This window comes from Chroicocephalus ridibundus, chromosome 29 (genome assembly GCF_963924245.1).
Source record: "Chroicocephalus ridibundus chromosome 29, bChrRid1.1, whole genome shotgun sequence".
NCBI classification, from domain to species: Eukaryota; Metazoa; Chordata; class Aves; order Charadriiformes; family Laridae; genus Chroicocephalus; species Chroicocephalus ridibundus.
The window spans coordinates 857302-878607 of NC_086312.1; the positions used below are offsets into that span (position 1 = coordinate 857302).

At 70.2% G+C, this 21306-nt stretch overlaps 1 protein-coding gene across 1 annotated transcript; it reads left to right on the forward strand.

Moving 5' to 3' along the window:
* The first annotated feature begins 1205 nt into the window (after positions 1-1205).
* On the forward strand, positions 1206-21306 carry PDE4A (phosphodiesterase 4A). The gene is made up of 9 exons (XM_063319014.1): positions 1206-2203; positions 11010-11180; positions 12436-12472; positions 12981-13054; positions 13179-13227; positions 14334-14447; positions 19620-19713; positions 20910-21109; positions 21229-21306. Exons 1-8 carry the CDS (start codon positions 1932-1934, stop codon positions 21107-21109), a joined length of 1011 nt encoding a protein of 336 aa, XP_063175084.1. The 5' UTR covers positions 1206-1931; the 3' UTR covers positions 21229-21306.

Below are 21306 nucleotides of genomic sequence, written 5' to 3' on the forward strand. Positions count from 1 at the left end.
GGGCTACAGGGGGGGCCGAGCAGCCCCTAAAAAGCGCCCCCCCCTCTAATTCCGGCTACCGGATGCCACCATGGGCCAGCACCGGTGCTGTGGTGGGGGCAGCGCGGTGACCTGGCCGGGGGGGGTGTGTGTGTGGCAGGGCTGGGGGGGGACGGGACATGGGATGCGTGTGTCTGTGTCGTGTCCCCCCCCCCGGCGCGGTGGCGGCAGGCGGCTGCCACCAGCCCTCCCTCGCCGCGATGAATCATCCGCCGAATTTTCCAGGGTGTTTTCCCGCCCCGATTCCCATCCCGCAGCCCCAAAATTCCCTAACGGGGGGGGGGGGGGGAGGGAATATTGGGGTGCCCCCCACCTCCACCCTCCACCTACTCTCTCGGGTGGGTGACATTAATGGGGACATTTTTTCGGGGGGGGGGGGACACACCGCTCCATCTCGGGGGGATGGAGGATCCGATGGATTCCCCGGTAAAACCCGAGCCACTGGAATTGAGGGGGGGTCACATTGGACACCCCCACCCCGGCTGGATCTGGGGTGGGGGGGGACACACGATATGTCCCCCCACCCTCGGTGATGGGGGCATGGGGAGCAGCTCGGGGGGGGGGGAGCAGTTGTGGGCACCCCCGCGATGTCCCCACCGAGGTGGGGGGTGCTCACCCCCCACCCCAGCCCTGGGGGGGGGTCCCTGCAGTATGGGGGGGGGGGGATCCCCCATTGCAGCTGCGGGGGGGGGGTGTGTGTGTCTCCCCAACACTGTGCAAATGGGGAGGGGCCCAGCTCAGCTTTGGGGGGGGTTGTGCCGCGCCGTGGGGGGGGGACGCCCCCATTGCAGCGGGCGAGGGGGGGCCTGCTGTGTCTGCTCTGCCCCCCCCCACGCGTGGGTGCTGGGGGGGGGGGGGGTGGGGGCGGCAGGATCTCGGCGTTGCTGGTTTCTCCTTGGGGGGCGCCCCCCCCCTCGGCTGCGGGGGGGACAGTGTCATAGGCGGGGGGGGAATCACTGGGTGGGGGGGTCCCCATGGGGGGGGATTCCCGGGAGTACCCGGGGGGGGCCCATAAGGGGAAGCCCGAGGGGCGATCCCCGCCATGGCGGGGGGGTGGGATGTCGGGGGGGTGGCATCCCCGCCGTGGGGGGGGGCGGATATCGGGGTCGGGGGGGGGTTCCCCGCTGGGGGGGGGGACCGGGGGGGGGAAATCTCTGCCGTGGTGGGGAGGGGATCCGTGGGGGGGGGATGTACCTGCGTGGGGGGGGTCCCGGGGCGGAGCCGCCGCCGGGGGGAGTGGGGGGGGCAGGTCCCGGGGCGGGGGGAGGCGCCGAAGCGGGCGCGCAGAGGCGGCACCGGGAGAGGCACCGGCGGCACCAGGCGCCTCCCCCCGGGGTCGTCCCAAACCGGTTGCACGGGGCCATGCGGAGCCCGGGGCCGGGAAGAGCCGCCGCCGCCGCGGATCGCTAGGGACCGGCACCGGGACCCACACCGGGACGGGGTCGGGCGCCGGCACCGGCTCCGGGAGGGTCTCCGGTACCGGTACCGGGGCCCGGTAAGGCACCAGGACCGGCTCCAGAAGGGGCTCCGGTTCTGGCTCCAGAAGGGGCTCCGGTACCGGCACCGGGCCGGGTACCGGGACCGGCTCCGGGAAGGTCTCCGGTACCGGCACCGACTCTGGAAGGGGCTCCGGTACCGGGGCCGGGTTAAGGCACCAGGACTGGCTCCCGGAGGGTCTCCGCTACGGGCACCGGCTTCGGGTCGGGCACCGGGACCGGCTCCGGGAAGGTCTCCGGTACCGGCACCAGTACCGGGAGGGCCTCTGGTACCGGTACCGGGTGGGACAGCGGGAGCAGCACCGGTACCGGCTCCGGGTTGAACACCGGGAGCGGCTCCTTTCCCACCACCGGCAGCATCTCGGGGTCCCCTGTTCCCCCTTCCCGGTCCCGGGGATGATGGAGCCGGTGCCGGGCTCTAGGAAAAGCCTCTCGCTGTCGCTGCCGGTACCCCGGGAGGGGCCCTTGAAGCCCCCCCAGCACCTCTGGCGCCAGCCCCGCACCCCCATCCGCATCCGCCACCGCGGTTTCTCCGACACCGACCGGCACCGGCCCCGGCCCATGGAGCGGGCGGACGCCGTCGACACCGAGGACCGCCCGGGGCTGCGGAAATCCCGCATGTCCTGGCCCTCCTCCCTCCACGGCAACCCCCCCGGCACCGGCAAGCGGTAGGTGACAGCGGCGGGGACCCCCACACCAGCCCCCCCTCCCGGACCCCCCCCGGCGTCATCCCCGGGAGCGGGAATGGAGGCGGGACCGGCTCCCCCCCCCCCCCCCCCCCGCCCCCAGCATCTTCCCGGTACTGGTGGTGGAAGGAGGGACCCCCCCCATCGTTATCCTGGTACCAGGCACCGGAGGTGGGACCCCCCCCCAGCATCATTCCGGTATTGGTGAGGGAGGGGGGACACCCCCCCCCCCAGCATCATGTCGGTACCGGTGGCAGAGGCTGGACCCCCCCCCAGCATCATCCCAGTACCGGAGGTGGGACCCCCCCCCCCCCAGCATCTTCCCGGTACCACTGGCAGCGGGAGGGACCCCCCCCCCGGGAGGGACCCCCCCATCGTTATGCCGGTACCGGTACTGGAGGTGGGACCCCCCCCCCAGCATCACTCGGGTACTGGTGAGGGAGGTGGGACCCCCCCCCCCCCCCCCCCAGCATCATCCCAGTACCGGAGGTGGGACCCCCCCCGGCATCATCCTCATCCCAGTTCCGCGGCAGTGGGATGGTGCCGGAACGGGGAGGGGGGGGGGGGCAGTGACACACGGGGTGAGGGGGTCACATCCCTCGGGACCACCCCCCCAGCGGGAAGTTGGCTTTTTTTTGGGGGGGGGGGGACGGACCAACTTGGGAAGATGCCGCCGGGGGCGGGGGGGGGGGGGGGGGGTTGTGCCGTGCCGGCAGCATGTGCCGCGTCCTTCCGGCAGCGCCGAGGGGGCCGCCGGCACCTCCGGCTTCGTTAAGGCAATTAATTAATGCGCAGGAGGCTCAGCAGATGGTGGGGACACGGCGAGGGGGGGGGGGGGTTGATTTCCTTCCTCCCTTCCTTCCTCCCTCCTCCTCCTCTTCCTCCCTTCCCCATGGAATATCCCCCCCCCCCCTTCCCCGCGGCGAGCGGCTGGGGCGCGGGCAATGCCAGTGATGGAGCTGCCCGGGGGGGGGGGGGGGGGGGGCTGAACCCCCCCAACCCCCGAATCTGGGGGTCGGGATGCCAGACAGCCCCCCCCCACACCCCCCCCCACATCACCCCATCGCCCCCCCCCCCCGCGCCGTGGGGAGAGGCGGCATTCCCAGCCCGGCGCGGTTCAACCGGGAGAATCCGGCTCGAGCCCGGCTGATGGAGTTTCTCCCTTCCGGCAACCAATTAGTGTAATTAACGCCAAACGAAGGGGAAAGTGCCAAGCTGGGGGTTCAGCGGGGTTTTTTGGAGGGGGGGATGGCCGGTGCATGTCTCGCCGCGGTGATGCCGGGATCCGATCGGCCGTTGCCAGTTGCCGGCGGCTTTTCCCGGCTTCCTCCCGCTTTAATTCCTGCCCTTTTTCGGCAAAAAGAATCCCCAAAAATCTAATAATAACTAACAATAATCAGAGCGTCGCCGAGCCGGCGATGGCGGCGGCGATGGCAATCCCTCCGGCATTGTCGATGCCGCGCCGGAATCTTTTTTGGAAGGGGGGGATGAGTCACCTGCGGCCATTGGAAGTGGTTCCCGGCGGGCTCCGGGAACCTGCCGCCCATCCCGGGCGATTCCCACACCGGGAGGCCAGGAATGGCAGAGACGGCCTGGCTCGGCGGCCCTGCCGCTGGAGGGGTGCAGCGGGTGGCACGGCACGGCGGTGTGGCGCGGTGTGGCGCGGTATGGTGCGGTATGGCATGGTGTGCCATGGCACGGTATGGTATGGCACAGTATGGCATGGTATGGTGTGGCACGGTGTGGTGCGGTATGGCACAGTATGGTGTGGTATGGCGTGGTGCGCCATGGTATAGCGCGGAATGGCACGGTATGGCACAGTATGGTGTGCCATGGCATGGTATGGCACGGTATGGTGCGGTATGGCACAGTATGGTGTGGTATGGCGTGGTGCGCCATGGTATGGCGCAGAACGGCACGGCACGGTATGGTGCGGTATGGCATGGTGTGCCATGGCATGGTATGGTGTGGTATGGTGTGGTGTGCCATGGCACGGGATGGCACGGTATGGTGCGGTATGGCACAGTAGGGTGTGCTATAGCACTGTATGTCGTGGTATGGCACGGTATGGTGTGATATGGCACAGTATGGCACGGTATGGTGTGATTTGGCGCAGCATGGTACGGTCTAGTGTGGTATGGTGCGGTACGGCACAGTATGGTGTGATACGGCGTGGTATGGGGCAGTATGGCACGGTATGGCACGGTATGGGGTGGTATGGCACAGGGTGGGGCCGTATGGTTCTGTATGACATCCTATGGTGCAGCATGGCACAGCATGGTGTGGCGTGGCATGGTGCGGTACGGCACGGTATGGCACGGTATGGTGTGGTGTGGCACAGTATGATGCGCGGTGTGGCACGGTATGGCACGGTATGGCACGGTATGGTGTGGTATGGCACAGTATGGCACGGTATGGTATGGTATAGTGTGGTATGGCGCGGCACGGCACAGTACGGCACAGTACGGCACAGCAGGTGGCAGCGGACTGGGGGTCCCTGGGGACGGGGGTGTCCCCAGTGCTGGTGTCCCCAGCCCCGGCCCCGTCTCCGGCTCTTCCTGCTCCCCGTCTTCATCCCCACCTTCATCCCCATCCCCATCCTAATCCTCACCCCATCCCAGTCTCTTCCTCATCCCCATCTGCCCCCATCCTCACCCCATCCCTGTCCCCATCCCAGTCCCTTCCTTGTCCCCATCCTCATCCTCGTCCCCATCTGTCCTCATCCTCATCCCTGTCCCCGTCCCTTCCTCGTCCCCATCTGTCCCCATCCTCATCCTCGTCCCCATCTGTCCCCATCCTCATCCCTGTCCCCGTCCCTTCCTCATCCCCATCTGTCCCCATCCTCATCCTCGTCCCCATCTGTCCTCATCCTCATCCCTGTTCCCGTCCCTTCCTTATCCCCATCTGTCCCCATCCTCATCCTCACCCCATTCCCATCCTCACCCCTTCCTTGTCCCCATCCCAGTCCCTTCCTTGTCCCCATCCTCGTCCCCATCTGTCCCCGTCCCCATCCTCGTCCCCATCTGTCCCCGTCCCCATCCTCGTCCCCATCTGTCCCCATCCTCATCCTCACCCCATCCCTGTCCCTTCCTCGTCCCCATCCTCCTCCTCACCCCATCCCTGTCCCCATCCCAGTCCCTTCCTTGTCCCCATCTGTCCCCATCCTCATCCCATCCCTCTCCCCCTCCTCATCCTCATCCCATCCCCTCCCCATCCTCATCCCATCCCTCTCCCCCTCCTCATCCCCATCTATCCCCATCCTCATCTTCATCCCTGTCCCCGTCCCTTCCTCATCCCCATCTGGCCCCATCCTCACCCTGTCCCTGTCCCCTCCTCGTCCCCATCCTCATCCTCACCCCATCCCACATCCCAACCCGGGCGGGGGGAGGAAGGAGCCGGGACCCCCAGGGTGCCCTCGGGTTCCCGCTCCACCCGGGATAAACACACTCCAAAGCAGACACTGGGGACACTGGGGACACTGGTGGGGGGTCCCCATCCCCGAGGACACCCCCCCCCACTGCTTCCCCCCTCCCCGTCTCTCGCCCGTTGGCTGCGGCTCCCGAGGCCTGAAATAATTCCCAGAAAATCCTAAAAAAGCCCTTTTTCCTCCCTGGAACCGGTTGCTAAATTTGCCGGCTGTGAGTCACCCCCCCCGCCCCCCCACTGCCTGCGCAACACCCCCCCCCTGCCCCCCAATAGCCCGGGGGGGGCAGGTGCTGCACCCCACGGGGACTCCTCAGGCCAGGGACCCACACAGGGCCAGGGTCCCCTATGGGGCTGGGGTCCTCTATGGGGCTGGAGACCCCCACGCGGCTGGGGACCCCTATGGGGCCAGGGAGCCCCATAAGGCCGGGGTCCCCCATGGGGCTGGGGACCTCCATGGGGCTAGAGAGCCCCATGGGGCTGGGGGAATCCATGGGACTGGGGACCCCTATGGGGCCAGGGACCCCCATATGGCCTCTTGGCAGGTCCCTACAGGGGTCCCTGGTGAGTGGGGTGGGGAGGACCCCCGGGGGGGCTCAGGGACCCCCAAGCGAGACTCAGGGACCCTTGGGGGGCACAGAGACCCCCAGACAGGACTCAGGGACCCCCAGAAAGGGCAGGGGGACCCCCGGGGGGGCTGAGGGATCCCCAAGTGGGACTAGGTGACCCCTGGGGGGGGCCTCAGGGACCCCCGGGTGGGGCAGAGAGAGAACCCCGGAAAGGACTCAGGGATCCCCGGGGGGGCCTCAGAGACACCCGGGGGGGCTCAGAGACCCCCAAATGGGACTCGGTGACCCCCGGGGGGCGGGGGTCAGGACCCCGGGACAGGACTCAGGGACCCCCAAGTGGGACTCAGCGATCCCCGGGGGGGCTCGGGACCCCCGGAAGGGACTCGGCGATCCCCGGGGGGGGGGGTCATGAACCCCCATATGGGACTCGGCGACCCCCAGGGGGGGGTTCAGGACCCCCGGACAGGACTCAGAGACCCCCGGGGGGGGGAGCTCAGGACCCCCCCATCCACTTCCCCCCCCGGGGAGGCTCCGGGCCGGTCCCTCCCCCCCGGGGCGTTCCCGGGGCGGTCCCGGGGGGGGTTTTGGAGGGGGAGGCTGGGCCCCCTCCGCCCCACACCCCGCCCCCCCCTTGTCGTCCCCCCCCCCCCGCCGCCCTCTCACCCCGTCCCCGGCCGCTGCCATGGCCGGGGAGCGGCGGGGGCTGCCCCGCTCCCCCTTGCTTCGGCCGGGGGGGGGGTTTGGGGTGGGGGGGTGCGAGGATGAGACCTTCCTGCCTGCCTCCTCCCCCGGCTCCCCCCTTTTTGGCCCCCCCGGAGGGGGGTCCCCCACTTTCCTCCGCCGCCTCCGCCTCAACCGCAGTATCCAGGAGCGGCACCGCAGGATGAGGGGCAGGTAATGGGGACACCCCCCCCACCCCACCCCCCAAAACACCCCCCTCCCCGGGACGCCCTGACACCCCCCCAGGGGACACCAGACCCCCCCGGGACCCCGGACCCCCCCGGACCCCGATGGCCGGAGGAACCCTATGCCCCCCCCCCGGTACAGACCCTCCCAGACCCGCTAAAGACACCCCCCCCCCGGCCCGGTACTGACTCCCCCCACCCGTTTCGATCCCCACCCTCCCCGTTACAGACCCCCCCCCCCGGCTCTGATCCCCCCCTTACAACCCCCCCAACACGGTACAGACCCCCCCAGACCCGTTACAGACCCCCCCCCCCCGCCCTCCGGGTCTGACACCCCCCCGTTACGACCCCCCAGACCCGTTACAGACCCCCCCCCCAAACCAGCTACAGACCCCCCCACGGTACTAACCATCCCCCCCCCTCCGTTTCGACCCCCCAACACGATACAGACCCCCCTCAAGACCCACTACAGCCCCCCCACCCCGGGACGGCCCCCCCTTCGCTACGGAATTCCCCCCCTTCCCAGAATGGGAACCCCCCCGGAATGGACACCCCCCCCCCCCCCCCCTCGGAATACCACCGCCCCCCCCCCGATACGGACCCCCCCCTTACGGACCACTACCCCCCCCCGCCGTCGGGACGGAAGGGGGGGGGCTGCTCGGACTCCTGGGGGCGGGGGAGTGGGGTCAAAGGTCAGAGCATTTTTGGCGGGGGGGGGGCAAGACCACCCCCCCCCTCCCCATGGGGCTGCCCCTCTCTATAGGGACGGGGACCCTACCCCGGGGGGCTGGGAGGGGTCTCTAAGTGCCCCCCCCCACCCCCAAAGGGCCAGACTTAGGGGGCAGGTTTCAGGTCAAAGCCTCCCCCCCCCCCAACCAAAAGCCCCCGGGACCCCCACAGGCCACCCGAGGACCCCCCCCAGGGCCCCCCCGGGGGTGACACGGTGTTGGGGGGCACTGGGGGGTAGGTTGAAGCAGGGCCCCCCCCCCACACCGCCGCCCGTTAGAGGAAGCCGGTAGAGGAAGGGGGGGGGGGCGGGGTGGGAGCACCCCCATGTGTGTCCCCCCCCCCCCCACAAAGCACCCATGGAGCCGAGGGGGCACCCGGGGGGGGGGCGAGGGACCCCCCCAGCACCCAGCGGGGGCGTGGGGAGGGGCTGGCAGCGAGGTAAGGCGTGGGGGGGGCACCCCGAGCCTGGGACCCCCCCCATTCCCAGTTTGGGGGGGGGACGACACAGGCACCCCCCCATGACCGGGAGGGGGAAGTGCCCCCCCCCCCATGGTGGTGGGACTGTCCCCCCCCCCCCCCCCCCACGTTTTGGGAGGGGACGGCAGGGTCCCCCCTGCCCAGGTTTAAGGGGGGGTCCCCCCCTTTGTGAGCGCCCCCCCCCCAAATTAATGGCCTTTGGGTGTGTGTCCCCCGCCGGGTTGCGTGGGGACCCCCAAGTAACGGGGCTGGGGGGGGACGGGGTGGGGGGGGCAGGACGCTTTGGGTTCCTTCCGCGGCCCAGGGGGAAGTGGGGACGGTTGGAGGGGGAGGGGACAACGGGGAGCCCCCCCCCCCCCCCCGGCAGGGGGCCTCACCCCACGTACGGGGGGGTACCCAAAAACTGGGGGGGGGGGGGCATGAAATTGGGAGGGGGGGGGCCGGAATTGGGGGTCACAGGAAGACACAGAGGCTGGGGGGGGGGCTAAGGGGGGGGCACGGTCCCTGAGGGGGGGGAAGGTTTGGGGGTCCCAGTACTGGGGGGGGAGTCCCAGTATTGGGGGGGGGGGTCCCACGCCATGGGGCTCCTGGGGGTCCCAATACTGGGGGGACTCCCATATTGGGGGGGGGGGGTGTGTCACAGTACATGGGGCTCCTGGGGGTCCTGGTATTGGGGGGGGGTCCCATATTGGGGGGGTCTCAGTACTGGGGGGGTCCTGGGACACGAGGCTCTCGGGGGTCCCAGTACTGGGGGGTTCCCAGTAATGGGGGAGGGGGGGTCCCAGCTCACAGGGCTCCTGGGGGTCTAAATATTGGGGGGGGGTTCTAGTATGAGGGGGGGGGTCCCAGGTCACAAGGCTCCCGGGGGTCCCGGTATTTGGGGGGAGGGTCCCAGTACTGGGGGGGGGTCCCAATATTGGGAGGGGGGTCTCAGTACTGGGGGTCCCAGGGCACAAAGCTCCTGGGGGTCCTGGTGTTGGGGGGGGTTCCCAGTGATGGGGGGGGTCCCAGGGCACAAGGGTCCTGGGGGTCCCAGTGTTGGGGGGGGTCCTGGGACTGGGGGGGTCCTGTGTCACGAGGCTCCTGGGGGTCCTGGTATTGGGGGGGGTCCCAGTATCGGGGGTCCCAGGGCACAAGTCACCTGCGAGTCCCAATATTGGGGGGGTCCCTGGGACACCCCCCCTGACCCCCCCCGGCCACCGCTCGGCCGCTTGGGTCCCTCATGTGGGGGGTCCCCACCCCTGGGGGACACACAGGGGGATGCTGGGGGGGGGGGGGTGTCCCCCCACCCACGGGTGCTCCTGGGGGTGCCGGCGCCGGGGCCCCATAGCGTGGAAACGCGAGACAGCGGCTAAAATTAAGTGCCGGCGGCCAGCGCGGTGACGCGGCGGTGACACGGTGACACCAGGGCGTGCGGCAACACCAGCAAGCGCGGTGACATTGGGAGATGCGGTGACACCAGGGCGTGCGGTGTCACCGGTGTGCGCGGTGACATTGGGAGACACGGTGACACCAGGGCGTGCGGTGTCACCGGTGTGTGCGGTGACACCGGTGGGTGTGGTGACACCAGAGTGTGTGGTGACACAGATGTGCATGGTGACACTGGAGCACGTGGTGACACCGGTGTGCGCGGTGACATTGGGAGACACGGTGACACCAGGGCGTGCGGTGACACCGGCGTGTGCAGTGTCACCGGTGTGTGCGGTGTCACCAGTGTGTGTGGTGACACCGGTGGGTGTGGTGACACCAGGGTGTGTGGTGACACAGATGTGCATGGTGACATTGGAGCACATGGTGACACCGGCGTGCGTGGTGACATTGGTGTGCGCGGTGACCCCAGTACACACGGTGACACCGGTGCACATGGTGACACTGGTGTGTGGTGACATTGGTGCTCATAGGGACATTGGTGGGTGGTGACACTGGTGCTCATGGTGACACTGGTGTGTGGTGACACGGGTGCACATGGTGACACTGGTGTGTGGTGACACCGGTGCACATGGTGACATTGGTGCACTGGTGACACTGGTGTGTGGTGACACCGGTGCACATGATGACATTGATGCACTGGTGACACCGGTGCCCACGGTGACACTGGTGTGTGGTGACATCGGGGTGCACCTGGTGACACTGGTGTGTGGTGACACTAGTACTTCTGGTGACATTGGTGCTCGTGGTGACACTGGGGTGGGGTGACACCAGTACACACGATGATACTGGGGTGTGGTGACACCGGTGTACACGGTGACACTGGTGTGTGGTGACACCGGTGTGTGGTGACACTGGTGCTCATGGTGACATTGGAGAGTGTGGTGACACCAGTAGACACGGTGACACTGGTGTGTGGTGACACCAGTAGACACGGTGACACCAGTAGACACGGTGACACCGGCACACACGGTGACACTGGTGCTCATGGTGACATTGATCCACGTGGTGACACCGGCGCCACTGATGCCACCACCCGTGTCACCGCCACCACTGTCCTCATCACTCCCCCCCCCAACCCCCCCCCCAACCCCCCCCAACGGGGGGGTCCCAGGGGCCAGATCCTGGGCGGGGGGATGTCTCTCGGGGGGGGTGTGTGTGTGTGTCTCTGGGGGGGGGATGTCTCTCGGGGGGGGTGTCCCAGCCTGTCCCCGTCGCTGACGTGTCCCCTTGTCGTGTGTTGTGTCCCCCCCCCAGCGCGGAGTTGGAGAATGGCCCCTCCCCGGAGCCCCAGGGCAGCCCGGGGGTGGTGCTGCTCCCGGGGGGGGCCCCCCCCCAGCGCCGCGAGTCCTTCCTCTACCGCTCCGACAGCGACTACGACGCCTCCCCCAAGAGCGTCTCCCGCAACTCCTCCATCGCCAGCGAGGCGTGAGTCGACCCCCCCGGGACCCCCCCGGGACCCCCAGAGTCGGGCCATCCTGGGCACCCCCCCCTCATCCTTCCAGGGACCCCCCCGATATCCCCCCTGGGGCCACCTGAGCATCACTTGGGGACCCCCCCCCACCATCCCCCCCACCCCCAGACCGACTCGTATTCCTCTGGGGACCCCCCCCAGACCTCCCACGGACCCCCCCGGGACCCCCAGAGTCGGGGCATCCTGGGCACCCCCCCCCATCCTTCCAGGGACCCCCCCAATGTCCCACCTGAGCATCGCTTGGGGACCCCCCCCACCATCCCCCCCACCCCCAGACCCCCTCGTATTCCTCTGGGGACCCCCCCCCAGACCTCCCATGGACCCCCCCGGGACCCCCAGAGTCGGGGCATCCTGGGCACCCCCCCCCCATCCTTCCAGGGACCCCCCCGATATCCCCCCTGGGGCCACCTGAGCATCACTTGGGGACCCCCCTGATGTTTCCCTGGGGACCCCCTGCCACCACCACCCCCCCCCCCGGGACCCCCCCCGGGACCCCCCCAGGACTCCCGGACTCTGGGGTGCCCTGGGGACCCCCCCATCCTTCCAGGGACCCCCGCAATGTCCCACCTGAGCATCGCTTGGGGACCCCCCCCACCATCCTCCCCACCCCCAGACCCCCTCGTATTCCTCTGGGGACCCCCCCCAGACCCCCCCGGGACCCCCCCAGGACTCCTGGACTCTGGGTGCCCTGGGGACCCCCCCCCATCCTTCCAGGGACCCCCCCAATGTTCCCCCTGGGGACCCCCCCAGTATCATCCCCAAGCCCCCCTCGCCATCCCCTGGGGACCCCCCCGATACCCCCCCAGGGGCCCTCCAAAATCCCCCAGGGACCCCCCCCCATCCCATCAGAGACCCCCAATATCCCCCTGGGGACCCCCCCCATCCCCTCAGAGACCCCCCCCAATACGCCCCTAGAGACCCCCCTCCTCCATCCCTCCCCCTGGGGACGCCCCCCATCCCCCTGGGGACCCCCCAATATCCCCCAGGGCCCCCCCAACACCATCCCCAGGGCCCCCCCCGGCCACTCCCCCATTGACACCCCCCCCCCCACCTCCCAGGGACCCTCAATGTCCCCCTGGGGACCCCCCAATATCCCCTCAGGGCCCCCCCTGTGGGCTGTGTGTGCCCCCCCCCCTCCGTGGTGGGTGGGGTGCCGGGGGGGGGCGGGACACTCATATGCACCCTGACCCCCCCCCATTTCTCTTCCAGCCACGCCGAGGACCTGATCGTCACCCCCTTCGCCCAGGTAGGGCTGGGGGGGGGGGGGCTGGGGGGGTCCCGGGGCATGGCGGGGGGGGGGCTGGGGGGATAATGGGGGGAGTCCCCGGGGAAATTGGGGGATCCCCAGGGGGAGGGATGGGGGGGTGGGGGGTGTGTGTCTCTAGGGGAATATTGGGGGGGGTCTCCAAGGTGATGGGGGGGGTCCCCAGGGGGATATTGGGGGTCTCCGAGGGGATGGGGGGGAGGGGGTCCTTGGGGGATATTGGGGGGCTCCCCAGGGGGATGGGGGGGTATCGGGGGGGGGGCTCAGGGGGACAGTGAGGGGGCTGGGGGTGTCCATGGGGGGGGGGGGTGTGCAGGATCGCCCCCCCCCCCCCCAAGCCCTGCTGGGGGGGGGTTCGATGAAGGGGGGGGGCGGTTTGCGTGATGCCAGTGGCAGATTTGGGGTCCCTGGGGGGCGGGGGTGTGTCCCCCCCCTTGTGTCCCTGACCCCCCCCCCCCTCCGTGGCCCCCCCCGTGGCCCCCCCCGCCAGGTGCTGGCGAGTCTCCGCAGCGTCCGCAGCAACTTCTCCATCCTGACAAATGTCCCCACCCCCACGGCCACCAAGTGAGTGACCTTGACCTTCACCCCCCCCACCCCCCACCCCCGACCCCCCCTCCCCCGGCCCCCCCCCCCCCCGGGGGTCCCAACCACCCCTAACTCATCCCTCCCCCCCCCCCCTCCTCAACAGGCGGTCGCCCATCGGCTCCCAGCCCCCCCCTGCAAGGCCATGCTCTCGGGTAAGGGGCGGGGGGGGTCAGGGTTAAAGGGCGGGGGGGGGGGGCGTCACCCCCCCACCCTCCCCCCCCCGACGGAGGATTTGGGGGGATTTTGGGGAAGGGGGGGGGTAAAAGTGGTTGTGCCCCCACCCCTGGTGCACTGGGGAAACTGAGGCACGGGGCTGCCTGCCCCCCCCCCCAGGGAGTCCCTGCAGCCCCCCAAGCCATGTCCCCCCACCCTGTCCTTGGGGGGGTTCCTGCGGCCCCAGACTTGGGGGGGGGCGTCCCACAGCCCCATCTCTGGGGGTCCCTACAACGCCAGGGGGGGTCCCTGCACCTCCCAGCCCCAGGGGATCCCTGCACCCCCCCCAACCCCGGGGGGGTCCCCACAGCCCTGGGGGGGTCCCTGCAGGCCCCCAACCCCAGGGGGTCCCCACGCCCCCCCCCCACCCCGTCGGCGGGGATCCCCCCACCCCCTGTCCCCAGGGGTCTCCCCACAGCCCCGGGGGGGGTCCCCGCAGCCCCCTGTCCCCAGGGGGGTCCCCCCAGCCTCGGGGGGGTCCCCACAGACCCGGGGGGTCCCCCCAGCCCCCTGTCCCTTGGGGGGTCCCCATAGCCCCAAGGGGTCCCCTCATCCCTGGGGGGGTCCCCCACAGCCCCCCGTCCCCAGGGGGGTCCCCACAGCCCTGGGGGGGGTCCCCACAGCCCCGTCCCCAGGGGGGTCCCCCCAGCCTCGGGGGGTTCCCACAGCCCCGGGGGGGTCCCCCCAGCCCCCTGTCCCTTGGGGGGTCCCCATAGCCCCAGGGGGGTCCCCACAGCCCCGGGGGGGTCCCCACAGCCCCCCGTCCCCAGGGGGGGTCCCCACAGCCCTGGGGGGGTCCCCACAGCCCCGGGGGGGTCCCCCCAGCCCCCTGTCCCTTGAGGGTTCCCCATAGCCCCAAGGGGTCCCCACAGCCCCGGGGGGGTCCCCACAGCCCCCCGTCCCCAGGGGGGTCCCTACAGCCCAGGAGGGTCCCCACAGCCCCGTCCCCAGGGGGATCCCCCAGCTCCCTGTCCCCAGGGGGGTCCCCGTGCTCCCCCCCCCCCATCGGCGGGGGTCCCCACAGCCCTGTCCCCCCCCCCCGCAGAGGAGACGTCCCAGCAGCTGGCGCGGGAGACGCTGGAGGAGCTGGACTGGTGCCTGGAGCAGCTGGAGACCCTCCCAGACCCACCGCGCCGTCAGCGAGATGGCGTCCAACAAGGTGGGGACACCGCGGGGACACGGGGGAACACCGCGGGGGGGACGGGGACACGGGGACACCGCGGGGGGACGGGGACACCGCAGGGACGCGGGGACAGCGACACAGCTGTGGCAGGGGGACAGGGATGGACCGGCTGGGACACGGGGATGGGGACAGGGACAGGGACACCACTGTGACATGGGATGGGGACAGGGACACCATGGTGACACAGGGATGGGGATGGACCCTGCTGTGACACAGGGACGGGGATGGGGACAGGGACAGGATCCTGCTGTGACATTGGGACAGGGACACCGCTGTGACATGGGGATGGGGACAGGGACAGGGACAGGATCCCACTGTGACACGGGGATGGGGACACTGCTGGGACATAGGGACAGGGACATTGTTGTGACATGGGGGTGGGGACACTGCTGTGACACAAGGATGGGACGGGGACAGGGACACCGCTGTGACATGGGAACAGGGACACCGCTGTGACATGGGGATGGGGATGGGGACAGGGACCCTGCTGTGACATGGGGACAGGGACACCACTGTGACACAGGGACAGAGATGGGGACACTGCTGTGACATGGCGCCAGGGATGGGGACACTGCTGTGACATGGGGATGGGACACTGCTGTGACATGGTGCCAGGGATGGGACACTGCTGTGACACAGGGATGGGGACAGGGATGGGGACAGGACCCTGGCTGTGCGATGGGACAGGGACAGGACCAGGGTGTCACCCTGAATTTGGGGACAGGACGGAGGTTCCACCATGGGGACAGGGATGGGACAAGGATGGGGACAGGACCCTGACTGCGCCGTGAATTTGGGGACAGGACCCCATCTGTGTCAGGAATTTGGGGACAGGATCCCGGTCCCACCATGGGGACAGGGATGGGGACAGGACCCTGACTGCACCATGGGGACAGGGACAGGGACAGGACCAGGGTGTCACCCTGAATTTGGGGACAGGACGGAGGTTCCACCATGGGGACAGGGATGGGGACAGGGATGGGGACAGGACCCTGACTGTGCCGTGAATTTGGGGACAGGACCCTGGTCCCACCGTGGGGACAGGGATGGGGACAGGACCCTGGCTGTGCCATCGGGAATTTGGGGACAAGAACTTGGCTGCGCCGTGGGGACAGGGATGGGGAAAGGACCCTGCTGTGCCATGGGGACAGGGACAGGACCAGGGTGTCACCCTGAATTTGGGGACAGGATGCTGGTTCCGCCATGGGGAGAGGGATGGGGACAGGGACAGGGACGGGGACAGGACCCTGGCTGTGCGATGGGGGACAGGGACAGGGACCAGGGGTGTCACCCTGAATTTGGGGACAGGACGCTGGTTCCGCCATGGGGAGAGGGATGGGGACAGGGATGGGGACAGGACCCTGACTGCGCCCGTGAATTTGGGGACAGGACCCTGGTCCCACCGTGGGGACAGGGATGGGGACAGGACCCCCGGCTGTGCCATCAGGAATTTGGGGACAGGACCCTGGTCCCACCGTGGGGACAGGGATGGGGACAGGACCCCGGCTGTGCCATCGGGAATTTGGGGACAAGAACTTGGCTGCGCCATGGGGACAGGGACAGGACCAGGGTGTCACCCTGAATTTGGGGACAGGATGCAGGTTCCGCTGTGGGACAGGGATGGGGACAGGGATGGGGACAGGACCCTGACTGCGCCGTGGGGATGGGGACAGGACCCGGGTGTCACCCTGAATTTGGGGACAGGACCCCAGTTCCGCCCTGGGGACGGGAGGGGGACGACGGGGGGGGGGGTGGGGGTGGGGGCTGGTGCCAGCGGGGGGGCGGGGTGTGTGTGTGTGTGTTTGGGGACAGTGTCCCTGTCCCCACTGGGGGGGGGCCGGTGGGTGGCACCGGTGGTGGTGGCGGCGCCGGTGACGGTGCCACCAAAAAAGCAGGTCTGGGGGGCAGGATCGTGCCCCCCGCCCCCCCATGCCCCCCCCCCCTCCCCGGCGTGTCCCCACGGGCCTGTCACACTCCGCCCCCCCCACCCCCCCCCCGCCCCGGTGCCACCTGTGGGGTCCCCACCCCAAGTGGGGGGGTCTCCACTTGGGGGGGGACGGACGACACGACCCAGGGGTGCCCCCCCCCAACGTGGGGACCCCCCAGGACCCCCCTCCAAGCCCGAACATCATTGCCCCCCCCCCGGTCCGTGTCCCCCCCCCCCCGCGACGCTGCGGCGGGGCCGTGACCGTGGCCGTGGATGGAGCGGGGGGGGGGGGCGGGGGGGGGCAGGGGGAGGAGCGAGTCCTCGCGCAGGCGTGTGGCCCCCCCCCGCCCCCACCCAACGCTCCGCGGCCTCCGCAGCCCCGACGGGACCCCCCCGGGCCCGTGGGCCCCCCCCCAGGACCCCCCACCCGCAACCCCCCGACCCCTTTCCCCCCCCCCGCCCCGAAGTCCTCCTGCATCCCTGCGACCCCCCCCCCCCACAGCATCCCTACATCCCCCCGCTCCATCCCTACACCACCCCCCCCATCCCTGCATCCCCCCCCTCCCCGGGACCCCCCCTGACCCCCCCCATATCCCCCCCCATCCCTCCGCATCCTCCCACCCCCCCCCCCAGCGCCTTTCCCCCAGCCCAGCGACCCGCCCGCCCCCCCCATGGCTTCCCCCTGAACCCCCCCCCCCCCAAAAAAGAACCCCGGGGGGGGGCTGTAGGGCCCTGGGAGAGGGGTGGGGGTGGGGGGGCTTTATCCTCTGGAGCAAGAAAGGCGGGGGGGGGGGGGATGTGAGGGACCCCCCCGGCCGGGCTCAGCGCCGGGGGGGGGTGGGCTGGCGGTGCCCTCCCAAGGCGGGGGGGGGCCCTGCTCCCCCCCCCCCGTTCCCCTCCCCCCCCCCGGGTCCCACCATGCCAAGGGCCCCCCCGCGCCCCACCGCCTCCTCCCCGGGCCTTAAGGGGCTGCGGGGTAAAGGGGGGGGGGGGTGTCTTCGGGAAAAAGGGGGGGGGGGTCTTCGGGAAAAGGGGGGCCGCCCCCGGTAAGAAGGGGACCCCCCCGGTTCCCTTGGGGTGGCGGGGGGGGGTCCAGCACCCCCGGCCGCCCCCCGCCCCCCCCCCGCGGCCGGAAAATGCCCTTGGTGGATTTTTTCTGCGAGACCTGCGCCAAGCCCTGGCTGGTGGGCTGGTGGGACCAGGTAAGGGGGGGGGGGGGGGGGGGGGGGGCAAAACCTGGGGGGGGCACGTTTGACCTTCCCCCCCCCCCCCCAATGTCACGGCGGGACCCCCCCCAGCCAGCCCTTGGGGTGTAGCCCCCCACCCCCTCCACTTTCCCTGCACGGTTTGCCTCCAATTTGAGTGTTTGGGGGGGGGGGGGGGGGGGGATATGAGCTGGGGGGGGTTGTGTCTGAGTTGGGAGGGGGGGATGTTTGAGGTGGGGGGGGGGCAGCCCCCCCCCTTAATTTGTGGCTTTTGGGGGGGGGGGGGGGGGGGGGGGGGGTTGTGTCGTCACGTAGAGACCCGGCAAACTCATGACAGGGGGCGCCAAGTTGAGGGTGGTCCCCTTGGGGGGGGAGGGTGAGGGTCGTCCCCCCCCCGCGGCACAGCAGGGGGTTAAACAACCCCAACCCCCCCCCCCCAAATTGCCCCCACCCCCCCACACTCCCCCCCCCCCCCCCCCCGGCAGGGACCGGGATGGGGCAGTTGCTATGGAGACTGCGGTTGCCATGGAGACGGGCGGAGGGTCCTGATTGGCTGCCGGGGGAGGGATGCGGGTGATGCTCTACACCCCCCCCCCCCCCCCGCCAGTGTTGGGGGGCAACGGAGGGGGGGGGAACTGGGTTAAATAATTGGGGGGGGGGAGCAGACCCTACCCCCACCCTGGGGGGGGCCCCACTGTGGGAGGGGGGCGACGGGGAGGGGGGGCAGCACCCCCCGGGGGGGCGGGAAATGGGGGTCTGGGGGTCCTGGGGGGGGTGACAACGCTGTCCCGTCCCGCCCCCCCCAGCGCCCCCCCCGGCCCCGCAGTGGCCGCCGGGGATGAGTCACCGCGGGGGGGGGGCGGGGGGGGGGGCAGCATCCGGGCCCCGCTCAAGGACAGCGAGGACTCGGGGGGCACAAGGTGGCCGTCACCCCCCCCCCCGAGGGGGGGAACACACCACTGTGTGACCCCCCCCCGGGGAGGGGACACCGGCTGGTGGCTCCCAGTGTCCCCCTCCCAGTGCCACCAGTGTGTCCCCCAGTGCCACCAGTTCCCCCACCCAGTGTCACCAGTGTCCGTCCCTCAAGCGCCGCCAGTGTGTGTCCCCCCCCAGCGCCACCAGTGTCCCCCCCCCGGAGCTATGGGGATGTGGTGGGGGGGACCCCGGCGGCGCCTCAGGGCTTCCTGGGGTGAAGCTGCACTGGCCTTGTCCTGTCCTTGTCCCTGTCCCCGTCCCCGTCCCCTCCCTGTCCATCCTGTCCCCTTCCCATCCTTGTCCCCATCCCTGTCCATATCCCCCCTGTCCCTGTCCCCTTCCTCTTGTCCATCTTCATCCCCATCCGCTGTCCCCATCCCAGTCTTGTCCCCGTCCCTGTCCCCATCCCCTGTCCCTCTCTGTCCCCATCCCTGTCATCCCTGTCCCCTTCCCTGTCCCCATCCCTGTCCCTATCCCTGGTCACTGTCTCCATCCGTGTCATTTCTGTCCCCATCCCCGTCCCATCCCTGGTCCCCATCCCCATCCCTGGTCCCCGTCCCATCCCCGTCCCCATCCATGTCGCCATCCCTGTCATCTCCATCCCCATCTCCATCCTGTCCCAAATCCTGGTCCCTGTCCCCATCCCGTTCCTGTCCCCACCCCTGTCCCCAACCCTGTGCCCATCCATGTCCTCATCCCTGTCATCCCTGTCCCCATCTTTGTCCCCATCCCTGGTCCCTGTCCCCATCATGGTCCCCATCCCTGGCCCTATCCCTGGTCACTATCCCCATCCGTGTCATCCCTGTCCCCATTTCCATCCTGTCCCTGTCCCCCCATCCCTGTCCCCGTCCCTGTCCCCTGGGGCCACCCCCTTTGGGCTGTTCCCTCCCTCTCCAGGGTTCAGCCCCAGGGGGTGATGCTGGGGCCAGGGGGGGGGGTGTCCCGGAGGCGGGGGACCGATGTTGGGGGGGGTCCCAGAGGAGGGGCTGGATGCGGGGTCTGTCCCTGACCCCCCCTGTCCCTCCCTGTCCCCCCCCCCAGTTCAAGAGGATGCTGAACCGGGAGCTGACCCACCTCTCCGAAATGAGCCGCTCCGGAAACCAGGTCTCCGAGTACATCTCCAGCACCTTCCTCGGTGAGCCCCCCCGCCACCCCCCCGGCCCCCCACACCGGCCCCACACCAGACCCCCAGGACCCCCTGAGACCCCCCCTGGACCCTCAGGAACCACCACAAGTCCCCCTGGGACCCTCAGGCACCCCCTGGGACCCCCTGGACCCACACTAGATCCCCGGGAACCCCCTGGGACCCCCACCAGACCCCCCTGGGACCCCCCTGGACCCTCAGGAACCCCCACCAGACCCTCAAGTACCCCCGGGGACACCCCCAGACCCCAGGGACCCCCAATAGTCACCAAGGACCTCCCCAGACCCCCTGGGACCCCAGGAACCCCCACCAGACCCACTGGAACCCTCAGGCACCCCCTGGAACCCCCTGGACCCCCACCAGAACCCCAGGGACCCCCTGGGACACCCCCGGACCCTCACCAGACCCCCAGGGACCCCCCTGGGACCCTCATCAGACCCCAGGGACCACCCTGGAAGCCCCAGACACCCCCTGGGACCCCCACAAGTCCCCTGGGACCCCCAGCACCCCCAGGGACCCCTTGGGGCCCCCCCAAACCCCTGAGGACCCCCAGAGACACCTTGGGACCCCCCTCCCAAGTCCCCTGGGGAACCTCTAGGACCCCCACCAGACACCCAGGGACCCCCAGAGACCCCTTGGGACCCCCCCCCCAGACCCCCAAAGACCCCTTGGGACCCACACAGGTTCCCCTGGGACCCCCCGAGACCCCTTGGGACACCTCCCAGACCCCCAGGGACCCCCCAGGGACCCCTTGGGACTGCTGGCGACCCCCCCCCCCAGACCCCCAGGGACCCCTTGGGTTTCCCCCCCCCACAAACCCTGGGGACCCTCTAGGACCCCCACAAGTCCCCCTGAGACCCTGTGGACCCTTGGGACCCCCCCCCAGACCCCCAGAGACCCCCAACAGCCACCAAAGACTCCCATCAGACCCCAGAGACCCCTTGGGACCCCCCCCAAAACCCCTGAGGACCCTCTGGGACCCCCAGAGACCCCTTGGGACCCTCCCCATGTCCCCAGGGACCCCTTGCCCCCCACCCAGGTGCCCCAGGACCCCTTGGGACCTCCCCCAAAAACCTCCTCTAGGACCCCCCTGAGACCCCCAGAGACGGCTTGGGACCTCCCCGGACCCCCAGGGACCCCCCCGGGACCCCCCCTCCATGTGTGTCATCCCCCCCCCCCCCCCCCAGACAAGCAGCACGAGGTGGAGATCCCGGCCCCCATCCCCAAGGAGCGGGAGAAGAAGCGTCGGCAGCCCCCCCCCGCCCCCCCCTCCATGGGGCAGATCAGTGGGGTGAAAAAACCCCCCCCCGGCTCCTCCGGCGACCCCCCCGGCTCCGGCGTCCCCCGTTTCGGCGTCAAAACGGACCGGGAAGAGCTGCTGGGCTAGGTGATGGTGGGGGGGCGGGGGGGTTGCACACTGGGGGATTTTGGGGAGGGGGGGGCGGGGGGGGATGGGTAACGGGGACAACGGGGACCCACATGTCGTGTCCCCCCCCCCCCCCCCAGGAGCTCGACAGCCTCAACAAGTGGGGGCTGAACATCTTCCGCGTCTCCGAATATTCCAACAACCGCTCCCTCAGCTGC